The sequence below is a fragment of the Oncorhynchus nerka genome, linkage group LG13 (genome assembly GCF_034236695.1).
Source record: "Oncorhynchus nerka isolate Pitt River linkage group LG13, Oner_Uvic_2.0, whole genome shotgun sequence".
Taxonomy (NCBI): domain Eukaryota; kingdom Metazoa; phylum Chordata; class Actinopteri; order Salmoniformes; family Salmonidae; genus Oncorhynchus; species Oncorhynchus nerka.
Genome location: NC_088408.1, coordinates 46,890,291 through 46,916,738, shown reverse-complemented (window position 1 = coordinate 46,916,738; position 26,448 = coordinate 46,890,291). Strand labels below are relative to the sequence as shown.

At 41.8% G+C, this 26,448-nt stretch overlaps 1 protein-coding gene across 1 annotated transcript in view; it reads right to left on the bottom strand.

Moving 5' to 3' along the window:
• The window catches only part of LOC115139579 (protein sel-1 homolog 1-like), a 60,671-nt gene that overhangs the window by 10,086 nt on the left and 24,137 nt on the right, over positions 1 to 26,448 (bottom strand). Inside the window, 14 exon segments of the mRNA XM_029677127.2 lie at positions 4,666 to 4,831; positions 5,587 to 5,735; positions 5,997 to 6,084; positions 6,594 to 6,656; positions 10,576 to 10,653; positions 11,567 to 11,635; positions 11,760 to 11,816; positions 12,300 to 12,454; positions 12,776 to 12,857; positions 12,983 to 13,042; positions 13,144 to 13,197; positions 13,540 to 13,702; positions 24,546 to 24,651; positions 25,155 to 25,322. Of these exon segments, the coding sequence (XP_029532987.2) occupies positions 4,666 to 4,831; positions 5,587 to 5,735; positions 5,997 to 6,084; positions 6,594 to 6,656; positions 10,576 to 10,653; positions 11,567 to 11,635; positions 11,760 to 11,816; positions 12,300 to 12,454; positions 12,776 to 12,857; positions 12,983 to 13,042; positions 13,144 to 13,197; positions 13,540 to 13,702; positions 24,546 to 24,651; positions 25,155 to 25,322 (1,458 nt within the window).

Sequence of the window (26,448 nt, the reverse complement as noted above, 5' to 3'; positions counted from 1 at the left end):
AAGAAGAATTGGTAAAAGTAATCATTTGTCTGGATTTCCTCAATCAGAAACGAACTGAACTAAACTGTTGTCCTGATCTGTCCTCTCGAGGTTATCATGAAAGTGACTACAGATGGTGTCTACATGCATGGCAGGGATCATTCGGCCAAGAGCAGTGTGAACCTCAAAAACTCCTCTAACCGGAAACAAAGGCGTTCAATACGGCCCTGTCTGAACCAGCAACCGGTGTACAGCATCCAATCGAAGCTATCAACTGTCTTTTCTCTCAGGAGTGTGACAGGAGTCCACATGGAGTGAGCATGAAGAGAGATCTATTCCAAACTTCCCTTATGTTGCTGGTATACTGGTTGACGAATGGACAAGACATAATAGGTGGTAAAGGTGGTGGCGGCCCAGGTGGGACATTATCATAGGCCATCCACTTTGAACTATGAAGCTATCTGCTGAAGAAGACAATGAAGAGAAACCAGAACATTGAGTGCCGGGAAAAGAAGGGTCTGGTCAATTGTGCCCATAATTGATTTAGATTTGTCCAAAATTGTTTATCAGGTATCAGGTTGATTGAGGAGGTCTATACACTGCAAAATGTATAGTAATTTATATTAAGAATGCATTGAGATACTGATCTGTAATTATAATCGTGATAAGAAAGTTAATACTAGAATTATAGGATAATTATACTGTATGTTCATTTAAATGTACATTCTGCCAATGTTGATGTGTGTTAAATTGAGAGTTTGAACTTTGAGTGATAGGACCAATGTGAATCACTGAGCAATGTCATTCAACATTTTGGTTGGAAAATGAAATGATAAAAAAAAACATACTACCGGTAATTGATTTGAGTAAGTTTGGTATGTTAAAAACCATATCAGTGGAGCAACTTAATGTTGATCCACTTGGGCTCCTGAGTGGCGCAGCGGTCTAAGGCACTGCATCTGAGTGCAAGAGGCGTCACTGCAGTCCCTGGTTCGAATCCAGGTTGCATCACATCCGGCCGTGATTGGGAGTCCCATAGGGCCAGGCACAATTGGCCCAGGTTTGGCCGGGGTAGGCCGTCATAGTAAATAAATAATTATTCTTAACTGAGTTAAATAAAGGTTCAATTTATTTTATTTTTTTAATCTATTTGACTTTTATCCATTACCAAATTACATTTTTGATGATAATATAGAAAGTATAGAAGGTATGGTGCTAATGGCACATAGAGACTATAGGAGTTGCCTTATAAATAGTGGAATCATGATGCTTGTCCTGGGTCATGTTCATTAGGCACCAAAGAATACATTTGACTTAAACCAGGAGTCACTACCTGGATTTATCCAACATGATATGCTAATTTGAGTTTCTACAGGCGGTGTTATGGGGATGGAAATAGTTATTTCCACCATGCTGACCAATGGGATTATGATCAGTATCACCATGATGATTTTTGTACTTAGATTTAATTTCTTAACGATATTTTAATGTTTATATTATTCCCAATGATAATTTTATGTTAAGGTTAAAGGTTTAATGAACCTACGGATGGTCATTTACAATAGTGGTATACGAGTGCAAGGAAGTTTTTTTTCTATATGTTTGAGTTAAGTTGTTGATGCCTTATTTGTTTTCTATGTGTGAATTAATGTTTTAAAATCTTGTAATTTTCTTTTAAGTTGAGAGAATTCTTAAAATGGGGGAATGTGAGAGCGAAATTACAAGATTATGTTATAATACTGTTACTGCATCAAATGGTTGTTTAATGGAATGGAATAGGGTTCATAGAACACTCATCTGTGCGGGGTCTTCTGAGTTGGGCCTGTGGGGCTTAATGCTGTCAGTGGATTTACGATGCCTTTAGTGATAAAATCTAAAGAACGCATTCCATAGCATGAGTTAATGTTTGTGTACTGGGAGGGACCAGGGTGGAGATGGCTCGGGTATGGATAATTATGAGAGGAAGCTTGCTAGTTTCCACACATTGAGAACAGTCTTTACAGCAGATACTGTCTGCTGTGAATTATTAATTTATTTCATACGACTCCTAACCTTGTGACCCATTCCACACATCTGTTGTTTGTCATGTGGACTACGGGGGTGTATCTTTCCTATAAAATATCTTGGTATCCTTTGTGTGAGGGCTCTCAACGAATCATCTAAGGGTGGTTCGTCGACCGGCCATCTTTATTGCAGACCACTCACATCATTCACTTGTGTGTGTGGTGTGACATGCTTTCCTTATTAAAAAGTGAATAAAGATTTAGTTTAAGTATAACTCTGGCTTTGTTTGTCTCCTCATTCGATAATAAAGAAATAACAATGACAATATAAACTCAGCAAAAAAATTAACAACGCTTTTTCAGGACCCTGTCTTTCAAAGATAATTCGTAAAAATCCAAATAACTTCACAGATCTTCATTGTAAAGGGTTTAAACACGGTTTCCCATGCTTGTTCAATGAACCATAAACAATTAATGAACATGCACCTGTGGAACGGTCGTTTTGACCCTAACAGCTTATAGACTGTAGGCAATAAAAATCACAGTTATGAAAAGTTAGGACACTAAAAGAGGCCTTTCTACTGACTCTAAAAAACACAAAAATAAAAATTCCCAGGGTCCCTGCTCATCTGCGTGAACGTGCCTTAGGCATGCTGCAAGGCGGCATGAGGACTGCAGATGTGGTCAGGGCAATAAATTGCAATGTCCGTACTGTGAGACGCCTAAGACAGCGCTACAGGGAGACAGGACGGACAGCTGATTGTCTTCACAGTGACAGACCACGTGTAACAACACCTGCACAGGATTGGTACATCCGAACAGCACACCTACGGGACAGGTACAGGATGGCAACAACAACTGCCCGAGTTACACCAGGGACGCACAATCCCTCCATCAGTGCTGTTGTAAGGCAGGCAACAACGTTGCCCATGGGCACAAACCCACAGTCGCTGGACCAGACAGGACTGGCAAAAAGTGCTCTTCACTGACAAATCGCGGTTTTGTCTCACCAGGGGTGATGGTCGGATTTGCGTTTATCGTCGTTACACCAAGGCCTGTACTCTGGAGCGGGATCGATTTGGAGGTGGAGGGTCCGTCATGGTCTGGGGCGGTGTGTCAAAGCATCATCAGACTGAGCTTGTTGTCATTGCAGGCAATGTCAACGCTGTGCGTTACAGGGAAGACATTCTCCTCCTTCATGTGGTACCCTTCCTGCAGGCTCATCCTGTCATGACCCTCCAGCATGACAATGCCACCAGCCATACTGCTCGTTCTGTGGGTGATTTCCTGCAAGACAGGAATGTCAGTGTTCTGCCATGGCCAGCGAAGAGCCCGGATCTCAATCCCATTGTGCACATCTGGGACCTGTTGGATCGGAGGGGGAGGGCTAGGGCCATTCCCCCCAGAAATGTCCAGGACCTTGCAGGTACCTTGGTGGAAGAGTGGGATAACATCTCACTGCAAGAACTGGAAAATCTGGTGCAGTCCATGAGGAGATGCACTGCCGTACTTAATCCAGCTGGTGGCCACACCAGATACTGACTGTTACTTTTGATTTGACCACCCCTTTGTTCAGGGACACATTATTCAATTTCTGTTAGTCACATGTCTGTGGAACTTGTTCAGTGTTTATCTCATTTGTTGAATCTTGTTATGTTCATACAAATATTTACACATGTTAAGTTTGATGAAAATAAGCGCAGTTGACAGTGAGAGGACGTTTCTTTTTTTTTATAGTTTATATTCAGTTGAAGTCGGAAGTTTACATACACCCTATCCAAATACATTTAAACTCAGATTTTCACAATTCCTGACATTTAATCCTAGTTCAAATTCCCTGTCTTAGGTCAGTTAGGATCACCACTTTATTTTAAGAACGTGAAATGTCCCCATGTGCAGTTGCAAACTGTAGTCTGGCTTTTTTTGGCGGTTTTGGAGCAGTGGTTTCTTCCTTGCTGAGCAGCCTTTCAGGCTGTGTCGATATATTTACTATATTTCCAGCATCTTCACAAGGTCCTTTGCTGTTGTTCTGGGATTGATTTGCACTATTCGCACCACAGTACATTCATCTCCAGAAGACAGAACGCGTCTCCTTCCTGAGTAGTGTGACGGCTGCGTGGTCCCATGGTGTTTATACTTGCGTATTATTATTTGTACAGATGAATGTTTTACCGTCAGGCATTTGGAAATTGCTCCCAAGGATGAACCAGACTTGTGGAGGTCTACAATTTTTGTTCTGAGGTCTTGGCTGATTTCTTTTGATTTTCCCATGATGTCAAGCAAAGAGGCACTGAGTTTGAAGGTAGGCCTTGAAATACATCCACAGGTACACCTCCAATTGAATCAAATTATATAAATTAGCCACCAGAAGCTTCTAAAGCCATGACATAATTTTCTGGAATTTTCCAAGCTGTTTAAAGGCACAGTCAACTTAGTGTATGTAAACGTCTGACCCACTGGAATTGTGATACAGTGAATTATAAGTGAAATAATCTGTCTGTGAACAATACTTGGAAAAATGACTTGTGTCATGCACAAAGTAGATGTCCTAACCGGCTTGCCAAAACTATAGTTCGTAAACAATACATTTGTGGAGTGGTTGAACATTTGTTTTACTGACTCCAACCTAAGTGTATGTAAACTTGCGACTTCAACTGTATGCGCACTGTTTATGTGTTCTTACTCTGGTCCAGGATGAAGGCTACATTGCTCTGGGCCACTTCATAGCCCTGCTCGGCCAGCAGTAGGTACTGCACCAGCGACCCATCCATGTCGCCGTCCTTAAAGCTGCGGTAGGCTGCCATAAGCCTCTCTGACCAGCGCCCACGCTCACACACATTCTTGAAGAGCTGCTCACAGAGACACACACACACAATAAGACACAGACAGATATACACAGAAACATGAACAAAAGGGTCTGTTCAGAGAATTCGAGGTAGAAGTCACTCCTAACAACAGGCTTTGGATCAGATTTCAAAACCCCTGATTTTAAATTTAACCATTGGGAGGATAAAAATATATCTGACCCCAGTTGTGGATCAATGGCTAAGGTATGGATAAGTATGTATTGGCAAACAATGACTGACAGTCAGTAGCAAATGGCTAAATGCTTAGCTAATACATGGCTGAATGGCATTTAATGGATGGCAATTAACACGCTACTAAATGGCTAAACGGATGGCCATTTTTTATTCCTAGCAAGAAGACAGCTAATTGGTTTTTCATGCATAGATCTAACGGATGAAGGTTAATCTCAGGCTAACAGATGGTTTATTGATGGTTTAATGCACAGCTAACAGAAAGCTAATTGCTGGCTAATGGAAAATAATGTCTAGAGGCTAGCTCCCAGGTGGCTAGTTTGGCAGTAGTGTGTAATTAAAGGCTAATGAACTGTGACGCGCTGGGATACTGAACTAGCTAATAGCTAGCTAATGGATAATCCTATAGCTATACAATTCCATAGCGGCTAGTTAACGGCTAGTTGATGGCTAATGCTATAGCTATAGCCAATTCAATACAGCAGCTATAGCTAATTACTAATTAATAGATCATGCTGTAGCTAGGCAATTATGTACATCCGCTAGCTAATGGCTAACTAGCTCACCTCCACGGCGGTGTGGCAGGAGCGCATAACGCCGGTGCCCGTGGCATGCATCTGGGCCAGGTTGTAGAAGGCCAGGATGTGGCCCGCCTGCGAGGCCAGATTGAAGAACTTGAGGGCCTGCTTGTAGTCACGCTTCACCCCGATCCCATCTGGGGCGGAAGAGGGGGAATGGAGAGACAAAAGTGAGTGAGAGATCCCCAACACAGAGAAGGAGGGAGAGGTGGTGTGCAAGAGAAAAAATAATGGTTGAGACTGCAGATTTGGGAGCAGAATTTTGGTGGGCAACTAACTTTTTTTTCATTGCACTGTTCCACAGGAAACCAAAGGGACAAGTCTGTTTTATACGAACCAACAGAAAAAACAGGAGGTCTCTACACACACAGGCCCACAACGCATGCGCACACACTCACTGTAGTACATTGTGCCCAGCTGAAGCTGTCCGTCTACCCAGCCCTGCTCTGCTGCCTTCTGGAAGTATTTCAGCGCCAACTCGTAATTCTGTAGGACACACACACAAAACATAACTATTGTGGAAATCATACAGAAAATACAGACAGTCTACACAGCTGCTGGATTCAATTGCCTATGTCAATCTCTACAAAAGCTCACTTTTGGAATGTAACTACAGTTTGAATCATACAGGCATGCAGCTAAACCGTATTGCATGTGCCAAATCTTTATCTCAACTAAATATGTTTTGGGAAAGGGGGTTAAGTAGTGGGTTGTACGACTGAATGCATTCAACTGAAATGTGTCTTCCGCATTTAACTCAACCCCTTTGAATCAGAGAGGTGCGGGGGGCTTCCTTAATAAACATCCACGTCATTGGTGCCTGGGGAACAGTGGGTTAACTGCCTTGCTCTGGAGCAGAGCAACAGATTTTTACCTTGTCAGCTCTGGGATTTGCCAGCACCCGAAACACTCCTACCCGCCGGGCTACCTGCCAAGCTCTTGTAGTGTAGGTGCCAGGTGGCACTGGGTGATGGTGGACACTTGCAGTCACTTACCACTGGAACGCCCCTCCCATACAGGTACGCCATGCCCAGTCCACTCTGCCCAACAGGGTTACCCTAGGGGACAAGAACAGTTGGAAAGGACACCAAAAAGTGAGACACTTGAAAACCACATCTATACCGGTTAATTTGACTAATAATATATACAGTTCAAGTCGGAAGTTTACATAAACTTGGTGTCATTAAAACTTGTTTTTCAACCACTCCACAAATGTCTTGTTAACAAACTATAGTTTTGGCAATTCGGTTAGGACATCTACTTTCTGCATGACGCAAGTCATTTTTCCAAGTGTTGTTTACAGACAGATTATTTCACTTATAATTCACTGTATCACAATTCCAGTGGGTCAGAAGTTTACATACACTAACTTGACTGTGCCGTTAAACAGCTTGGAAAATTTCAGAAAATGATGTCATGGCTTTAGAAGCATCTGATAGGCTAATTGACATCATTTGAGTCAATCGTAGGTGTACCTGTGGATGTATTTCAAGGTCTACCTTCAAACTCAGTGCGTCTTTGCTTGACATCATGGGAAAATCAAAAGAAATCAGCCAAGACCTCAGAACAGAAATTGTTGACCTCCACATGTCGGGTTCATCCTTGGGAGCAAATTCCAAACGCTTGAAGGTACCACGTTCATCTGTACAGGCAATAGTATGCAAGTATAAACATCATGGGACCACGCAGCCGTCATACTGCTCAGGAAGGAGACGCGTTCTGTCTCCTAGAGATGAACGTACTTTGGTGTGAAAAGTGCAAATCAATCCCAGAACAGCAGCAAAGGAACTTGTGAACATGCTGGAGGAAACAGGTACAAAAGTATCTATATCCATAGTAGATAGATCAGACTTTTTGGAGAAATGTCCTCTTGTCTGATGAAATAAAAATAGAACTGTTTGGCCATAATGAACATTGTTATATTTGGGGGAAAAGGGGGAAGGCTTGCAAGCCAAAGAACACCATACCAACTGTGAAGCACGGGTGTGGCAGCATCATGTTGTGGGGGTGCTTTGCTGCAGGAGGGACTGGTGCACTTCACAAAATAGATGGCTTCATGAGGGAGGACAATTATGTGGATATATTGAAGCAACATCTCAAGACATCAGTCAGGAAGTTAAAGCTTGGTCGCAAATGGGTCTTCCAAATGGACAATGACCCCAAGCAAACTTCCAAAGTTGTGACAAAATGGCTTAAGGACAACAAAGTCAAGGTATTGGAGTGGCCATAACAAAGCCCTGACCTCAATCCTATAGAAAATGTGTGGGCAAAACTGAAAAAGCGTGTGTAAGCAAGGAAGCCTTACAAACCTGACTCAGTTATACCAGCTCTGTAAGGAGGAATGGGTCAAAATTTGGCTAAAAAACGTACCCATTTGAAACTGCCTATTTCTCAGCCCCAGAAACTAGAATATGCATATATCAGATTAGGATAGAAAACACTCTAAAGTTTCCAAAACTGTAAAAATATTGTCTGTGAGTATAACAGAACTGATATTGCAGGCAAAAACCTGAGGAAAATCCAATCAGGAAGTGCCTCTTATTTTGAAACCTCTCTGTTCCTATGCATGCCTAACCTCCATTTAAATGGATATCAACCAGATTCCTTTTCTATGGCTTCCCTAAGGTGTCAAGCACCTTTAGACATAGTTTCAGGCTTTTATTTTGAAAAATGAGCGTGAAAGATCACATTGCGTAAGTGGATAGGTGGGGGCTCTCAGAGTGAGTTTTGCGCTACAGAGTAAAGCGGCCATTGTTCCACCCGGTGTTAAATGAAAAACCTACACACCCGGTTGATATATTATCGAATATATATTTTAAAAACAACCTGAGGAATGATTATAAAAAACGTTTGACATGTTTCTGTGGACATTATGGAGACTATTTGGAATTTCCGTCTGCGTTGTCGTCACCGCTCTTTCCTGTGGATTTCTAAACATAACGCGACAAACAAACGGAGGTATTTTGGGTATAAAAATAATATTTATGGAACAAAAGGAACATTTGTTGTGTAACTAGGAGTCTCGTGAGTGAAAACATCCAAAGATCATCAAAGGTAAACGGTTAATTAGATTGCTTTTCTGATTTTCATGACCAAGCTTCCTGATGCTAAGTGTACATAATGCTATGCTAGGCTATCGATACACTTACACAAACGCTTGGATTGCTTTCGCTGTAAAGCATAATTTCAAAATCTGAGACGACAGGTGGATTAACAAAAGGCTAAACTGTGTTTTGTAATATTGCACTTGTGATTTCATGAATATGAATATTTTTTTGTAATATTATTTGACTGTGGCGCTATGCTATTCAGGTGTTGCCGACGAAAATGATCCCGCTAACGGGATGGGTAGCGCCAAGAAGTTAAACAATTTAAAGGCAATGTTACTAAATACTAATTGAGTGTATGTAAACTTCTGACCCACTGGGAAATAAATATAAGCTGAAATAAATCATTCTCTCTACTATTATTCTGACATTTCACATTCTTAAAATAAAGTGGTGATCTTAACCTCTCTAGGGTACGTGGGATGGTAGCGTCCCACCTGTCAACAGCCAGTGAAACTGCAGGGCGCCAAATTCAAAACAACAGAAATCCCATAATTAAAATTCCTCAAACATACATGTATTTTACACCATTTTAAAGATACGCTTATTGTAAATCCAGCCACAGTGTCCGATTTCAAAAAGGCTTTACGACGAAAGCAAACCAAACGATTATGTTAGGTCAGAGCCAAGTCACAGAAAAACACAGCCAAAGAGAGGAGTCACAAAAAGCAGAAATATAGATAAAATTAATCACTAACCTTAAATGATCTTCATCAAATGACACTCATAGGACAATACATGTATGTTTTGTTTGGTAAAGTTCATATTTATATCCAAAAATCTGAGTTTACATTGGCGCGTTATGTTCAGTAGTTCCAAAACATGCGGTGATTTTGCAGAGAGCCACATCAATTTACAGAAATACTCATAATAAACATTGATAAATGATACAAGTGTTATTTACAGTGTTATTCACAGAATTAAAGATATGCTTCTCCTTAATGCAACCGCTGTGTCAGATTTTTAAAAAACTTTACGGAAAAAGCAAACCATGCAATAATCTGAGTACTCAGACGACAAATCAAGACAGATTGATATCCGCCATGTTGGAGTGAACAGAAGTCAGAAATAGCATGGCTGCTGGCAGACCTCTGACTCATTCCCCTCTCATTCTGCCCCACTTCACAGTAGAAGCCTAAAAAAAACGTTCTAAAGACTGTTGGCATCTAGTGGAAGCCTTATGAAGTGCAACATGACCCCATAGACACTGTGTATTTGATAGGGCAAGAGTCGAAAAACTACAAACCTCAGATTTCCCACTTCCTGGTTCAATTTTTTCTCAGGTTTTTGCCTGCCATATGAGTTATGTTATACTCACAGACATCATTCAAACAGTTTTAGAAACTTCAGAGTGTTTTCTATCCAAATATGCATATTCTAGCTTTTATGGCTGAGTAGCAAGCAGTTTTATTTGGGCACGCTTTTCATCCAAAATTCCCAATGCTGCCCCCTACCCTAGAGAAGTTAACTGACCTAAAACAGGGAATTTTTAATTGGATTAAATGTCAGGAATTGTGAAAAACTGAGTTTAAATGTATTTGGCTAAAGTGTATGTAAACTTCCAAATTCAACTGTAACTGATCGATCCTGAAAAACCATGTGGTCATTGAAAAGCGATGTATAGGAATGTTTCTGTCCCAGCAGTTTTTGACCACTATGAACACTCTTTTATTGGTAATTCTTACAGGCATATGTACAGGCACTGCGGCCTATGTATAAGATACCCAAAGAAGTGAATAGTTTGATAAAAGGACATATTAAGAAAACACAGTTATACAGATATCATTATGGATGTATAACAATCCATGGTTGGACCATAGAAATATGATGTCCACACTAGTGATTCTATTTCTAAGATTTGGACACTCACCAGGTCAGAGGCCTTCTTGAAGTACTGCAGTGCCGTCTCATTGTTCTGAGACAAGTACTCACTGCCATCCGAGTACATCTGACAGAGAGAGAGACCGAGAGTGAGCGAGAGACAGAGAGCGAGCGAGAGACAGAGAGCGAGCGAGCGAGCGAGAGACCGAGAGCGAGCGAAAGACAGAGAGCGAGTGAGAGACAGAGAGCGAGGGAGCAAGAGACAGAGAGATCGAGCGAGAGACAGAAAGCGAGCGAGAGACAGAGAGAGCGAGAGACAGACAGAGAGAGCGAGCGAGCGAGAGACAGAGAGAGCGAGCGAGAGACAGAGAGCGACAGGGCGAGCGAGAGAGAGTGACAGAGCGAGCGAGAGACAGAAAGCGAGCGAGAGACAGAAAGTGAGCGACAGAGCGAGCGAGAGACAGAGCAAGAGACAGAGAGAGAGCGAGAGACAGAGAGAGCGAGCGAGAGACAGAGAGAGCGAGCGAGAGACAGAGAGCGACAGAGCGAGAGAGAGAGCAAGCGAGAGAGAGCGAAAGAGGGAGCGAGCGAGAGACAGAGCGAGAGAGAGCGAGCGAGCGAGAGACAAGAGAGCGACAGAGCGTGCAAGAGAGAGAGCGAGCGAGAGAGCGAGCAAGAGACAGAGAGAGAGCGAGCGAGAGACAGAGAGCGACAGAGCGAGTGTGAGACAGAGAGTGAGTGAGAGACAGAGCGAACGAGCGAGAGACAGAGAGAGCGAGTGACAGAGAGAGTGAGTGACAGAGAGAGCAAGCGAGAGACAGAGAGAGCGAGCGAGAGACAGAGAGAGCGAGCGAGCGAGAGACAGAGCGAGCGAGAGGGAGCGAGAGAGCGAGGGACAGAGAGGAAAATAGAATAAAGAGAAGGGGAGAGAAGGGAGCATGAGGAGAAACCACTGGAAAGTAACACAGCCACAGAGTAAGGTTTGCGTTACTTATTTCTACACAGTGCTACAGGCCTATAAGATCATGTAATAATCTTACCTTCCCAAGGAAGGCCATGGCGTGTGTGTTCCCCGCATTCGCTGCCTGGTTGAAGTAATCATACGCCCGCTGTCGACAAACAAACATTTCATTTGTGACCAACTCCACACAACAACTTCACATTGAATACAAGAGTGAGCATGACATAGAGCTAGTGTTTGAATAATTTGAAAATGGGTTAGCGAAAGTTTACCTGGTGGTTCTGCTCCACCCCCCGACCACCGTGCAGATGCAGCTGGCCCAGTCCCACCTGTTGTGGACAAAGGGTCATGGCACGAAACATGACAAATGAGTCCCAAATGGCACCATATTCCCTATATAGTACACTACTTTTGACCAGAATCCACCCTTTCAATCATTACACGCTTACTGATTATCATACTATAGCCGTGCAAGCCAGTGCGTGCAAGCGCCAGAGAAACTTGAAAACGAATAGACTCAGAAAGTGATTTGATTACTTCCTTTAACTCCTGCAAGTGTATAATTGGTATAATGCCCCAAATTCATCATTTATGGAATTTTCCACTTTCCCTGACTGTCTAGCTTTAACTTTGATGATTGTTAGTTCTCAAAGATTACATTATGAAACAAATACGTAAAGGTTTTTATCTTTTCGACATACTTTCAACATAGTTTTAGTGCTTCACGTTTACACTGATTGCTTTTTTCCATCGCAAAGATTTCCTATTCAAAGAAGATCACTAAGAGCAGTGTGCCCCATCTGAACCCTAACCTGGGCCTGGACATCTCCCTTCTCAGCCAGGAACTGGTAGTACTGGATCAGGTCTTCCTCCAGCATGCCGCTGGTAGAGCCTGGGTTCTCCACCTCGTCCAGCAGACGTACCCTCTGCACCGCACTGCCTCCCGTCAGGGACACGTCACTGGCCACTGGAGAGTGGGTGACAGAAAGACAATGTTTCTGCCATAAATTGCTCTGTGAATAAAATTGATTTTTTTTTTAACACAGTTGAGTTGCAGCCTTTGCTTTTGTTTTATCAGTTTGCGGCGAATCTGGGGATTTTTCTATAAAAAGGTCAGCACCTACAAATATGCAATAGACACTTTGCAACAAGAACATCTACTTTTCAAACTCTACTGCACATGCTCGTTTAGGGCTGTTCAGATTTAGGTGTTCTCCATTCAAAACACTGTCAAAATGTCATCTGAGAGTGAAAGTGTTCAATTGGTTGGCAGCAGGTGGCTTCTTACCATGATTGGCCACCAGTCTGTAGTGCGTCAGTGCTGATTCACAGCTCTGGGGCACACCCACACCACCCCAGTATCGGTATCCCTAAAGAGAGAATGGTAGCAAAGGGAGAAAAGGTCAATCATCATACAGTATATATCCATAAGAGAGAAACAATACACATTATAAGGCTTCCCTATTCAAATCTTCAAAAAGCAGAAGTAGCTCACCAGAATCATATGAGCCACCAGGTTTCCACCCAAAGCCCCGAAGGTGTAGTAAACCAGTGCCTGGAACAGAGTTATGCTTTACTTTACATTCCTGGTTAAGGAGGTAACTTTTCATCAGTATATAGGGTACATGGAAAGAAGAAGAGGCTGGATGTTGGTACCTTTGCTTGACTGGAGTTCACTCCTAACCCAGCAGCGTACAAGAAACCAAGTGCCTGTTGGAAGATACCGGGTGGAGCGTTAGAATACCACACAGAGATGCACGAACATAGATTAAATAGTATATGCATACATCAACTGTTAGTTTTCGTCAGTCAACATTTCTATTCAAGTCATATACTTTAAAGCAAGTGTTATACGTGAGACGACGGACATACTGTGCTTATTTTGAAGGACATTCATCTCTGTTCATCAACGGACGACTCCCATTGAAAAACCATCAACTCAATCCGTCATTTTAAGACAAAAGCTGTCTGGCTGTAGCCCTAAGCATCAACAGAGCATGTTTAAAATGTCTACCCCGGATGCATGAAGTTTAAATAGGAATGTTCCATTACCATCTGAGCTTTGGGGGAGCCCTCCAGGGACAGCTTCTCAAACAGCTCCTTGGCCTTGGGGATGTTCTGGGTCATATAGTCTCCAAACAGCATGGCGTAGGCCACCTTCTCCATGGCCTTGTGGTGGCCTTTCCAGGCCACCTTCAATAGCTTCTCATACAACCTGGTGAGGAAAAAGATGAAGATTGAGAAGTTAAAGGTGTGTGGATGTAGCCTGGGCTGGTCTAGAGGTCTAAGACTCTCCTCTAGAACATGTGTACTAAGTACTGCTGCAAGCAAGGGTTCCAATCCAACCCACTGCAATATCTTTCCTCCTTCCTTTCTCTCTGTCGATCCTGTCCAAGATAGATAAAGATACAAAATAAGAAAGGAGTAGGACTACCCCGAATCGGGAAAAAGGTGTTGTGGACCAGATTAGTGACAAGACACACGCAGTTGTGCAAGCATATCAAAGCTTTCAGAAAGTATTTCACACCCCTTTACAGCCTGAATTTAAAATTGCTTAAAAGTATATTTTGTGTCAGTGATCTACACATAATACCCCATAATGTTTTTTTTTATTGAATATCCAAAACATACAATACACTTGCAGTGAAGCCATTTAACAACTACACCATTCAAGTCATCCAACAGATTCCCATTCAGAGTGACACACAGAAGCATCCAGGGTCAATGCCCTGCTCAAGGGCACGTTGACAGATCTACCACCAGGCCAAAAAACATGAACCCGAACCTTCCAAGATCCCCCCACAGTTCCCCAATAGCTGTACCTCAACCATTCAAGACTCCTCCCACAGTTCCCTCCAAGAATAAAAATAAATACAATGAATTCCATTCCCCACCCCCAAGAACCCCCCAATGCACCAACAACCAAGAGAATGAACCCCACCCCCAAGAACCCCCCAATGCACCAACAACCAAGATAATGAACTAAAGAGAAAAAAGAAAGAAGAAAACAGCAAACAACAATGCAAAAACAAAAAGGACATCAATCATCAATCAAAATCAATGCCAACTGTATATGTTTGTGTGCATGTCTGGCACTATTACATGTATGTGTTTGTTCTTGTATGCATTTATTTGAATGAGGGTGTGTATATACATGTGTACAAACACCTACACGGCATCAGTCTCAGCCAACCCGGAATTAGCTGTAAAAACACTGCCCCTCAGTGTCATTCAAACATACTTTGTTGTATTTTTACTTTATTTTTTACTTTTATCTTTGACCATCATTCTCTCTCTCACACAACAACTCCACTCAAACTTGTCTCCAATTCCACATACTAACCCTCAGCCCATCCCATCAACAGTGTGGCAAGAAAGTATTTAGTCAGCCACCAATTGTGCTCCCACTTAAAAAGATGAGAGGCCTGTAATTTTCATCATAGGTACACTTCAACTACGACAGACAAAATGAGAAAACAAAATCCAGAAAATCACATTGTAGGATTTTTAATAAATTTATTTGCAAATTATGGTGGAAAATAAGTATTTGGTCAATAACAAAAGTTTATCTCAATACTTTGTTATATACCCTTTGTTGGCAATGACAGAGGTCAAACGTTTTCTGTAAGTCTTCACAAGGTTTTCACACACTGTTGCTGGTATTTTGGCCCATTCCTCCATGCAGATCTCCTCTAGAGCAGTGATGTTTTGGGGCTGTTGCTGGGCAACACGGACTTTCAACTCCCTCCAAAGATTTTCTATGGGGTTGAGATCTGGAGACTGGCTAGGCCACTCCAGGACCTTGAAATCCTTCTTACGAAGCCACTCCTTCGTTGCCCAGACGGTGTGTTTGGGATCATTGTCATGCTGAAAGACCCAGCCATGTTTCATCTTCAATGCCCTTGCTGATGGAAGGAGGTTTTCACTCAAAATCTCACGATACACAGCCCCATTCATTCTTTCCTTTACACGGATCAGTCGTCCTGGTCCCTTTGCAGAAAAACAACCCCAAAGCATGATGTTTCCACCCCCATGCTTCACAGTAGGTATGGTGTTCTTTGGATGCAACTCAGCATTCTTTGTCCTCCAAACACGACGAGTTGAGTTTTTACCAAAAAGTTATATTTTGGTTTCATCTGACCATATGACATTCTCCCAATCTTCTTCTGGATCATCCAAATGCTCTCTAGCAAACTTCAGACGGGCCTGGACATGTACTGGCTTAAGCAGGGGGACACCTCTGGCACTGCAGGATTTGAGTCCCTGGCGGCGTAGTGTGTTACTGATGGTAGGCTTTGTTACTTTGGTCCCAGCTCTCTGCAGATCATTCACTAGGTCCCCCCGTGCGGTTCTGGGATTTTTGCTCACCGTTCTTGTGATCATTTTGACCGCACGGGTGAGATCTTGCGTGGAGCCCCAGATCGAGGGAGATTATCAGTGGTCTTGTATGTCTTCCATTTCCTAATAATTGCTCCCACAGTTGATTTCTTCAAACTAAGCTGCTTACCTATTGCAGATTCCGTCTTCCCAGGCTGGTGCAGGTCTACAATTTTGTTTCTGGTGTCCTTTGACAGCTCTTTGGTCTTGGCCATAGTGGAGTTTAGAGTGTGACTGTTTGAGGTTGTGGACAGGTGTCTTTTATACTGATAACAAGTTAAAACAGGTGCCATTAATACAGGTAACGAGTGGAGGACAGAGGAGCCTCTTAAAGAAGAAGTTACAGGTCTGTGAGAGCCAGATACCTTGCTTGTTTGTAGGTGACCAAATACTTATTTTCCACCATAATTTGCAAATAAATTCATTAAAAATCCTACAATGTGATTTTCTGGATTTTGTTTTCTCATTTTGTCTGTCATAGTTGAAGTGTACCTATGATGAAAATTACAGGCCTCTCTCGTCTTTTTAAGTGGGAGAACTTGCACAATTGGTGGCTGACTAAATACTTTTTTGCCCCACTGTATCTCTTCTGGCCACCCACTTTGTGTTTCTACGCAACATAACTTTCAACTATGCTATGATGTTTAACAAACCATTTCAATCTATCTAATCGAATAGAATCCACAGATTGTGTGTTGAAGATAAATACTTTTACTAAGAGTATTAACATAATAGTAATTGACTCACCCGATCTCTCCACATTTCATAACAGTACTATTTCTAGGGTCCATTTTAGATCAATGCTATGCATTTTCAGCCATTCCTGAACCTGAGACCAGAAACAGGCTACCTGAGGGCAATACCAAAATAAATGGTCTATTGATTCTCTATCCTCACAACAAAATCTGCAGACCTTATATGATTTTATGCCCCAAATATTCAACATTTTGTTGGTGGCAAGAATTCTCTATAATAATTTTAGCTGAAAAGCACAAAGTCTTGAATCTTGCGTTGTTTTATATGTCAACTCATACACCCTGTACCATGGAATCAGTACATCAAAAATCTCTTCCCAACTATTTTGCAATCTGTTTGGCACAGTTGTCAACATCCTGGTCCTCAAATGAAACTGGTATATTTTCCTATTTATGCTATTTTATTCCTCCGCCAGTTTTGATCCTTTATATTGGGCAGACAGACCAGTTCCCTACCTCCTCCCACTGCCTCCCGCCTCCTCCATTTTTGGGTCAATGCTGTAATCAATTGGTTATACTCTTGGATTGAGCAGACCTTCCCGTAGAATTCTGATAACTCCATGAAGGACATAACTCTACCATTACAATTTACAATATCATTTAAGAACAAAACACCCTTTTTCAAACATCTTTCCCATAAATACAGGTATTTTATCAACCAGCACATTTGAGTTCAACCATAATATTTGTTGTAATATTTTTTCTATCTTTTCAGGGGAATGAAATTGAAATTGTAGACAGCTCTGAGTTTGAGTTTGAGTTTATTTTATTTTTACAGGGACAGTGCGCATTAATCAATGTTTCAGTAAAAGTGCCGGTTTTAGCCAGCCGGCTAATTTTCAACCGCTGTCCCTGGACAGGTTATTAAAAACAATTACAATATAGACAATAGCAACATAGGACAAGCAAGACATAGCATACAGACAGAGCAACATAGGGCAAGCAAGACGTAGCATACAGACAGAGCAACATAGAACAAAAAGCAGCAAGACAAAATTCATAAAAGCAACAAAGTGTTTCCACACCTCACAAGTTACAGACAACAGACATGGAAAGCGGCAACACACAGCTAGGGATTATGTTCACAAATCTGATTGACCTTTAGCCATGTCTTCGTGTTTTTTGTGAAAGTGTGATATGTGGTGCAGTTATGTGTGTCTGAAGGCAGTGTATTCCAGACATGGGAAGCTCTCACAGAGAAAACGGATTTACTAAAGGTGCTTTTCCTTAAGGGAACTATACAGTCACCTCTCATGGCAGACCTTGTGGATCTGCTGCCATATGTTTGGGTTTTCTGTTTAACAAAAATACTGAGTGGAGGGGGAGCCAGGCCATTTAGGAACATGAATACAAGACATGCATCGGTGTATTGCACAAGATTTTCCCAACTCAGGAGCTCATGCTTTCTGAGGATGTAACAGTGATGATGGCTATTGGGCTTCCTATCAAGCACTTTGAGAGCCTGTTTGTAGACAGACTGAATAGGTCTTAATGTTGCACAGCAAGCTTGGGCCCAACTAGTCAAGCAATATGTTAAGTGGGGGAGTATCATAGATTTGAAGTACAGTTTTGCTACCCCGGTAGTCAAACAATTTCGTATAAATCGGAAATTTGCTAGGTTTAATTTGGTTATCTGAATTACCTTTTTCACATGCTTTTTAAAAGAGAGGTTGGAATCAAGTATGATGCCAAGGTACTTAAAATCAGATACCACCTGGAGCTTCTCCCCTGACACATAGACATCTGGCTCAGTAGCATCTGTTGCCCTCTTTGTGAAGAACATGCAAACAGTTATTTTCACATTGAGATGCAAACATGAGTCACTGAGCCACTTTGTAACCTGACCATTACAGTAATGAGTTCTTGTGCAGCTTGTTGTTTGCTCTTTCCATGCACATATATCACTGTATCATCTGCATACATTTGAACTTCAAACCCAGTACAGACAGAAGGCAGATCATTAATGTACAGGCTGAACAGGAGGAGCCCCAGGATTGACCCTTGGGGCACGCCCACATCATAGCTAAGAGTGGGCGACAGCTCATTGCTCACTCTGACATACTGAGTTCTGCCTTCAAGGTATGATTTCATCCATCTAAAGACATCAGGGGAAAAGTTGAACTTGGACAATTTTGTGATGAGAATCTCATGGTTAACAGTATCAAAAGCCTTCCTTAGGTCCAGAAACACAGCCCCAACAACGCTCCCTTTGTCCATCTTGGACTTCACATTTTCCAGAAGAAAGCAGTTGGCCGTTTCTGTGGAGTGTTTCGCTCTGAAGCCAAACTGCATGGAGTGTAATGTGAAGGGGCTGTTGTTGAGGTGGGCAATCAGTTGTTCTGCTACACACTTTTCAACAACCTTTGACACCACAGGTAGTATACTAATGGGCCTGTAGTTACTCACGTCAGCAGGGTCGCCTGATTTAAAGATGGCCGTTATTATGCCCGACTTCCATACCCTTGGAAACACCCCGAGACCAATAGATGTGTTGGTGACCTTAGTAATGGGGCCAATGAGTGACTCTTCGTAGTTTTTAAGAAAGGTAGAGTCCAGCCCAAACACATCTTTGACTTTAGAGTTCTTTAGTGAGCTAATTACCTTGTTCACCTTTGACTCAGAAACCTCCCTTATGATGAAGACAGGTTGAGCATCATTTACGAGCACTGAGCCCAAGAAACCAGTGGAGGGGTTCTGTGTCAGTACCCTGACAGAGTCAATAAAGTAGGAATTGAATGCTATTGCTATTTCGACTGCATCCTGTGTTAGATTGTTATTCACCATGATTTCTAGTCTTTTTGCAGTGTTACTATGGTCTTTCCCTGTTAACTTTCTTAGATTCTTCCAGATCAGTTTAGAATTTCCCTTTCCCTCACCAATTAGGTAAATAAAAAAGTTTGCCTTGGCCTGTCTGATTTCTTTCATCACCTTATTTCTCAACATAGTAAACCTACGTCTGTCATGCTCTAATTTGGATCATAGGGCTATTTTTAAAGCATAATCTCGTTCTTTCATCAATTTCCAGATTTCTCCATTTAGCCAAGGAAGAGTGCTCTTTTGGCCAGGTTTGGATTTGATTTTCTTTAGGAAGCCATTTATTGTAGTCTGGATTGTGGATATAAAAACCTGACTATCAGCTTCCACGTCTGTATAGGAAAAGAGATCATTCCAGTTCATTCCCTTAATTGCGTTTTTAAAATAGCTTAATTCACTCATAGGTATTCTCAGTTGAACCGGCACCTGCCGCACCACCCTGTCTTCCGTCCGCCATCTTGCCACCGCCACCTTCACAATGATGTCTAACATCTTCAGCAAAGCTTGTTTTGAAAAAGAGAGATACTTTTTTCGAAGTATAATTTTTTTTATTAATCGAAAATGAGACATGGCAATCTGCACAAAGGCAAAAAGGCCATTTTTAAACAATGGATGAGCTTTTCTTAGTAATCTACTTGAGAACCATTTAGGGTTCAAGTACAACTTTTGAATAAGTGAAGTTTTTAGGGTGAGGCTTAGTGCTTTTATATTTAATAGGCTCAACCCAATTCCTATTCATTATATAGATAGGCTCGTTTTATTTTGTTGGGTATAGCGGCCCAGATAAAGCGAAATATTTTTGCTCATATGATTTGAAAAACGAATCATCAGGAGTAGGCAGCGCCATAACTAAGTGACTAAACTGAGATATGACTAAGGAGTTAATCAGGGCAATTTTTCCATAAATAGACAGGTATTTATCTCTCCATGGTTGCAGGATCCTGTCTATTTTTATAAGTTTTCTATTAAAATTCATTGCGGAGAGCTTCTTTATATCTTTGTGATATGAATACCAAGTATGTCTACTTCACCATCTGCCCATTTTATAGGTAAACTGCAGGGTAATGTTAAAGTGGTATTAGATAAAGATCCAATACGTAATATTGTACACTTATCATAATTAGGTTTTAGTCCAGAGAGAATAGAAAAGTTATCTAGATCTTCAATGAGACATTGCAGGGATCTAACTTGAAGACTTAATATAAAACTTGAGTCATCAAAATCCATTATAAATACCATTCCTGGCTTCTTAGATGTTTCATAATATTCTATTATTTCTAGTAGTTGTCGCATATTATCTCCAATGTATCGTCCGTGTAAAAAATCTGTCTGAGCAGGATGAACAATACCTGGTAAAACCCTTTTAATTCTTAGAATTTTAACATTTCGCTAGTATTTTTGCATCACAACACTGAAATGTAAGGGGCCTCCAGTTTTTTTTAGATAGACTGGATCTTTATATTTGCCATCTGGGTCTTGTTTTAAAAATAGAGAAATCAGACCTTCCTGCTGAGTACCTGACAGACTTCCATTTCTATAGGAATAGTGACAAAGCCCTCCTGACAGAGCTGGTGTAACTGAGTCAGGTTTGTAGGCCTCCTTGCTCGCACACGCTTTTTCAGTTCTGCCCACAAATGTTCTATAGGCTTGAGGTCAGGGAGTTGTGATGGCAACTCCAATACCTTGACTTTGTTGTCCTTAAGCCATTTTGCCACAACTTTGGAAGTATGCTTGGGGTCATTGTCCATTACAAAGACCCATTGAAACCAAGCTTTAACTTCCTGACTGATGTCTTGAGATGTTGCTCAATATATCCACATCATTTTCATTGTGAAGTGCACCAGTCTCTCCTGCAGCAAAGCATACTCAGAGCATGATGTTGCTTCACAGTTGGGATGGTGTTCTTCGGCTTACAAGCCTCCCCCTTCTTCCTCCAAACATAACGATTGCCACACAGTTCTATTTTTGTTTCATCAGACCAGAGAACATTTCTACAAAAAGTACCATCTTTGTCTCCATGTGCAGTTGCAAACCGTAGCCTGGCTTTATTATGGCAGTTTTGGAGCAGTGGCTTCTTCCTTGCTGAGCGGCCTTTCAGGTTATGTCGATATAGGACTCGTTTTTACTGTGGATATAGATACTTTTGTACCTATTTCCTCCAGGTCCTTTGCTGTTGTTCTGGGATGGATTTGCACTTTTCACACCAAAGTACGTTCATCTCTAGGAGATAGAACGCGTCTCCTTCCTGAGCGGTATGACTCCTGCGTGGTCCTATGGTCTTTATACTTGTGTGTTTGTACAGATGAACGTGGTACCTTCAGGCATTTGGAAATTGCTCCCAAGGATGAACCAGACTTGTGGGCGTCTACAATTTCTGAGGTCTTGGCTGATTTCTTTTGGTTTTCCCATGATGTCAAGCAAGGTAGGTTTGAAGTTTGAAGGTAGGCCTTGAAATACATCCAAAGGTACACCTCCAATTGACGTCAATGAGACTATCAGAAGCTTCTAAAGCCATGATGTCATTTTCAATTTTCCAAGCTGTTTAAAGGCACAGTCAACTTAGTGTATGTAAACTTCTGACCCACTGGAATTGTGATACTTGTGAATTATAAGTGAAATAATCTGTCTGTAAACAATTCTTGGAAAAATGTGCACAAAGTAGATGTCCTAACCGACTTGCCAAAACTATAGTTTGTTAACAAGACATTTGTGGAGGGGTTGAAAAACTAGTTTTAATGACACCAACCTAAGTGTATGTAAACCTCTGACTTCAACTGTGTGTACATTCGTGGCCAAAAGTTTTGAGAATGACACAAATATTAATTTCCACAAAGTTTGCTGCTTCAGTGTCTTTAGATATTTTTATCAGATGTTACTATGGAGTACTGAAGTATAATTACAAGCATTTCATAAGTGTCAAAGGCTTTTATTGACAATTACATTAAGTTATTGTAAAGAGTCAATATTTGCAGTGTTGACCCTTCATCATCAAGACCTCTGCAATTCGCCCTGGCATACTGTCAATTCACTTCTGGGCCACATCCTGACTGATGGCAGCCCATTCTTGAATAATCAATGCTTGGAGTTTGTCAGAATTTGTGGGTTTTTGTTTGTCCACCTGTCTCTTGAGGATTGACCGCAAGTTCTCAATGGGATTAAGGTCTGGGGAGTTTCCTGGCCATGGACCCAAAATATTGATGTTTTGTTCCCCAAGCCACTTAGTTATCACCTTTGCTTTATGGCAAGGTGCTCCATCATGCTGGAAAAGGTATTGTTCATCACCAAACTGTTCCTGGATGGTTGGGGAAAGTTGCTCTCGGAGGTTGTGTTGGTACCATTCTTTATTCATGGCTGTGTTCTTAGGCAAAATTGTGAGTGAGCCCACTCCCTTGGCTGAGAAGCAACCCCACACATGAATGGTCTCAGGATGCTTTACTGTTGGCATGACACAGTACTGATCTTAGTGCTCACCTTGTCTTCTCCGGACAAGCTTTTTTCCGGATGCCCCAAACATTCGGGAAGGGGATTCACCAGAGAAAATAACTTTACCCGAGTCCTCAGCAGTCCAATCCCTGTACCTTTTGCAGAATATCAGTCTGTCCCAGATGTTTTTCTGGAGAGAAGTGGCTTCTTTGCTGCCCTTCTTGACACCAGGCCATCCTCCAAAAGTCTTCGCCTCACTGTGCGTGCAGATGCACTAACACCTGCCTGCTGCCATTCCTCAGCAAGCACTGAACTGGTGGGCACCCTGAAACCTTCTTCACAACAATTCAACCGCTCTCCTTGAAGTTCTTGATGATCCGATAAATGGTTGATTTAGGTGCAATCTTACTGGCAGCAATATCCTTGCCTATGAAGCCCTTTTTGTGCAAAGCAACGATGACAGCACCTGTTTCCTTGCAGGTAACAATGGTTGACAGAGGAAGAACAATGATCCCAAGCACCACCCTCCTTTTGAAGCTTCCAGTCTGTTATTCAAACTCAATCAGCATGACAGAGTGATCTCCAGCCTTGTCCTCGTCAACACTATCACCTGTGTTAATGAGAGAATCACTGACATGATGTCAGCTGGTCCTTTTGTGGCAGGGCTGAAATGCAGTGGAAATGTTTTAGGGGGATTCAGTTCATTTGCATGGCAAAGAGGGACTTTGCAATTAATTGTAATTCATAACATTCTGGAGTATATGCAAATTGCCATCATACAAACTGAGGCAACAGACTTTGTGAAAATTGATATTTGTGTCATTCTCAAAACTCTTGGCCACGACTGTGTATATATATATATACATTTTAAACATGCATCCTGTTTGCAACAAGACACTTAAGTAATACTGCAAAAAATGTGGCAAAGAAATTAACTTTTTGTCCTGAATACAAAGTGTTATGTTTGGGGCAAATCCAACACAACACATCACTGAGTACCACTTTTCATATTTTCAGGCATGGTGGAGGCTGCAACATGTTATGGGGATGTTTGTCATCAGCAAGGACTAGGAAGTTTTTTGGATAAAATACATGAAATACAGCTACAAAGACAGGCAAAATCCTAGAGGAAAACCTGGTGCAATCTGCTTTCCAACAAACACTGGGAGACAACTTCACCTATCAGTAGGACAATAACCTAAAACACAAAGCCAAATATACACTGGAATTGCTTACCAAGAAGACATTGAATGTTCCTGAGTGGCCTGGTTACCGTATTGACTTAAATTGGCTTCAAAATAAGGCAAGACTTGAAAATATGCAAATATTTTACAATCCAGGTGTGCAAAGCTCACAGCTGTAATTGCCCCCAAAGAGCATTGTCAGAGCGGCACTAAGGTACAGTAGAATAGAATACAGTATATATAAATGAGATGAGTAATGCAAATGTGGATACGTCAATGTTTGCCAAAACCGGTCCTAACTTTCTCTAGCAACCTAAAGACGGTCTGTCTGCATTTTAAAAAGTGTGTTTGGTGTTGATCGCTTAAGTGGTTTAAGCGCTAAAGCAAATAATAATAAGAGTAAGTGGAATGTCTAGAATTTTCTTGCTTTCAGCAGGCACACTTATGAACAGTAAAGGAGAATGTGAGAGATTAGTGTGTAGGTGAGACAAGGAAGAGAGCTCACTCTTTCTTCTGGCTCTTCCGGTTGGTTCCGTTGATCATGCGGAGGGCAGTCTGGTACTCCTTTTCGGCCTCCTCCACTACATGCCTCTGCTCAGCCTGCTCCTCCGCTACAATACAACACAATTTGATTTATTCACAATTTGTATCAGCCTCGTAAGTGGTGGGTGTGTCCCTCTCTATGGGGTGTGTCCCTCTCCAACGCTCTAACTACTAGCCTACCTGCCGCCCCAAAAGGTCCCTAAAGCACACACATCCTTGGGTCGCTCGTCTATTCAGTTCGCCGCAGCTAGTGACTGGAACTAAATGCAACAAACACTCAAACTGGACAGTTTTATCTCTATGGGAGAGGGACAAAAAATGTGTCTTGTTTTGACATATGCATGCTGTAAGAGGGAGGGAACGAAAAGAGACAGAAAAATTGCTGTCAGCTAAGGTTCACTCAAATGATTGGTCATTCTAGGCCAATTCCAAATTTGTTCCTCACTGAGCTTACAAGTTTTGCAATAGCTCACAAATTAAACCAATATATTCACTCACTGAATAATATTAGAATATAACAGTAACTCACTTTTGAGTTTCCTCAAGGTCTGAAATGCCCATGCCGACTTACTCTCACAGAAACCCCATCTCTTGTCCCTGTCGTAGTCGTAGGTTGTGGCGCACCACAGGCGTTCGTCCCCCCGTCCATCAGTGGTACAGTCCGAGTACTCCTTCCCCAGGAAGAGAAAGGGGAACAGACAGGGCTCCCTATTGGCTGTGCCCCCATTCACCACAGGAACTGCATCAACCAAAAATCACAAATGGGAGGGGAGTTAATATGTTCAAGCAAAAACACAGACAGAAAGCAGATGGATGATGATAACCGTGTGTGTGTGTGTCAAACATGAACAAAAGTACATAAAAGTAAGATCAAATACAAATCATCTGAGTTAAAAGCTATAACCATTCTTGTTAAATTCCACTGAATGATGAAAGAAACCCTACAGAACAGTGGCCAAATGATATATACCCTTCACCAGAGTATCAGTCCTACTTTCAGAGAAAAGACTGGTGCAAGACTTATTGCTATTTTTACTGACTTGACCAAAGCTTTTGATTCGGTAGACCATTCCATTCTTGTGGACCGGCTAAGGAGTATTGGTGTCTCTGAGGGGTCTTTGCCCTGGTTTGCCAACTACCTCTCTCAAATAGTGCAGTGTATAAAGTCAGAACATCTGCTGTCTCAGCCACTGATTTACAGAGAGACACTGCCTGTCACCAAGGAAGTACCACAAGGCTCAATCCTAGGCATCACGCTCTTCTCAATTTACATCAACAACATAGCTCAGACAGTAGGAAGCTCTCTTATCCATTTATATGCAGATGATACAGTCTCATACTCAGCTGGCCCCTCCCCGGATTTTGTGATAAACGCTTAACAACAAAGCTTTCTTAGTGTTCAGGGGCAGAATGACAGATTTTTACCTTGTCAGCTCTGGGATTCGATCTAGCAACCTTTCGGTTACTGGCCCAACGCTCTAACTACTAGCCTACCTGCCGCACCAAAAGGACTGGAACTAAATGCAACATACACTCAAACTGGACAGTTTTATCTCAATCTTTTCATTCAAAGACTCAATCATGGACACTATTACTGACAGTTGTTGCTGCTTTACGGGATGAATTGTTGTCTCTACCTTCTTGCCCGTTGTGCTGTTGTCTGTGCCTGTTTTTGTCCTGCTACCATGTTGTGCCGCTGTCACGTTGTATTAAAATTAAATCAAAAGTTATGTCACGTGCCGAATACAGCAGGAAATGCTTACATTGAAATGCTTACAGTGAAATGCTTACTTAAAAGCCCCCAACAATGCAGTTAAGAAATTACACACAAAAAAAATAAAGAAATAATTAAAGAGCTGCAATAA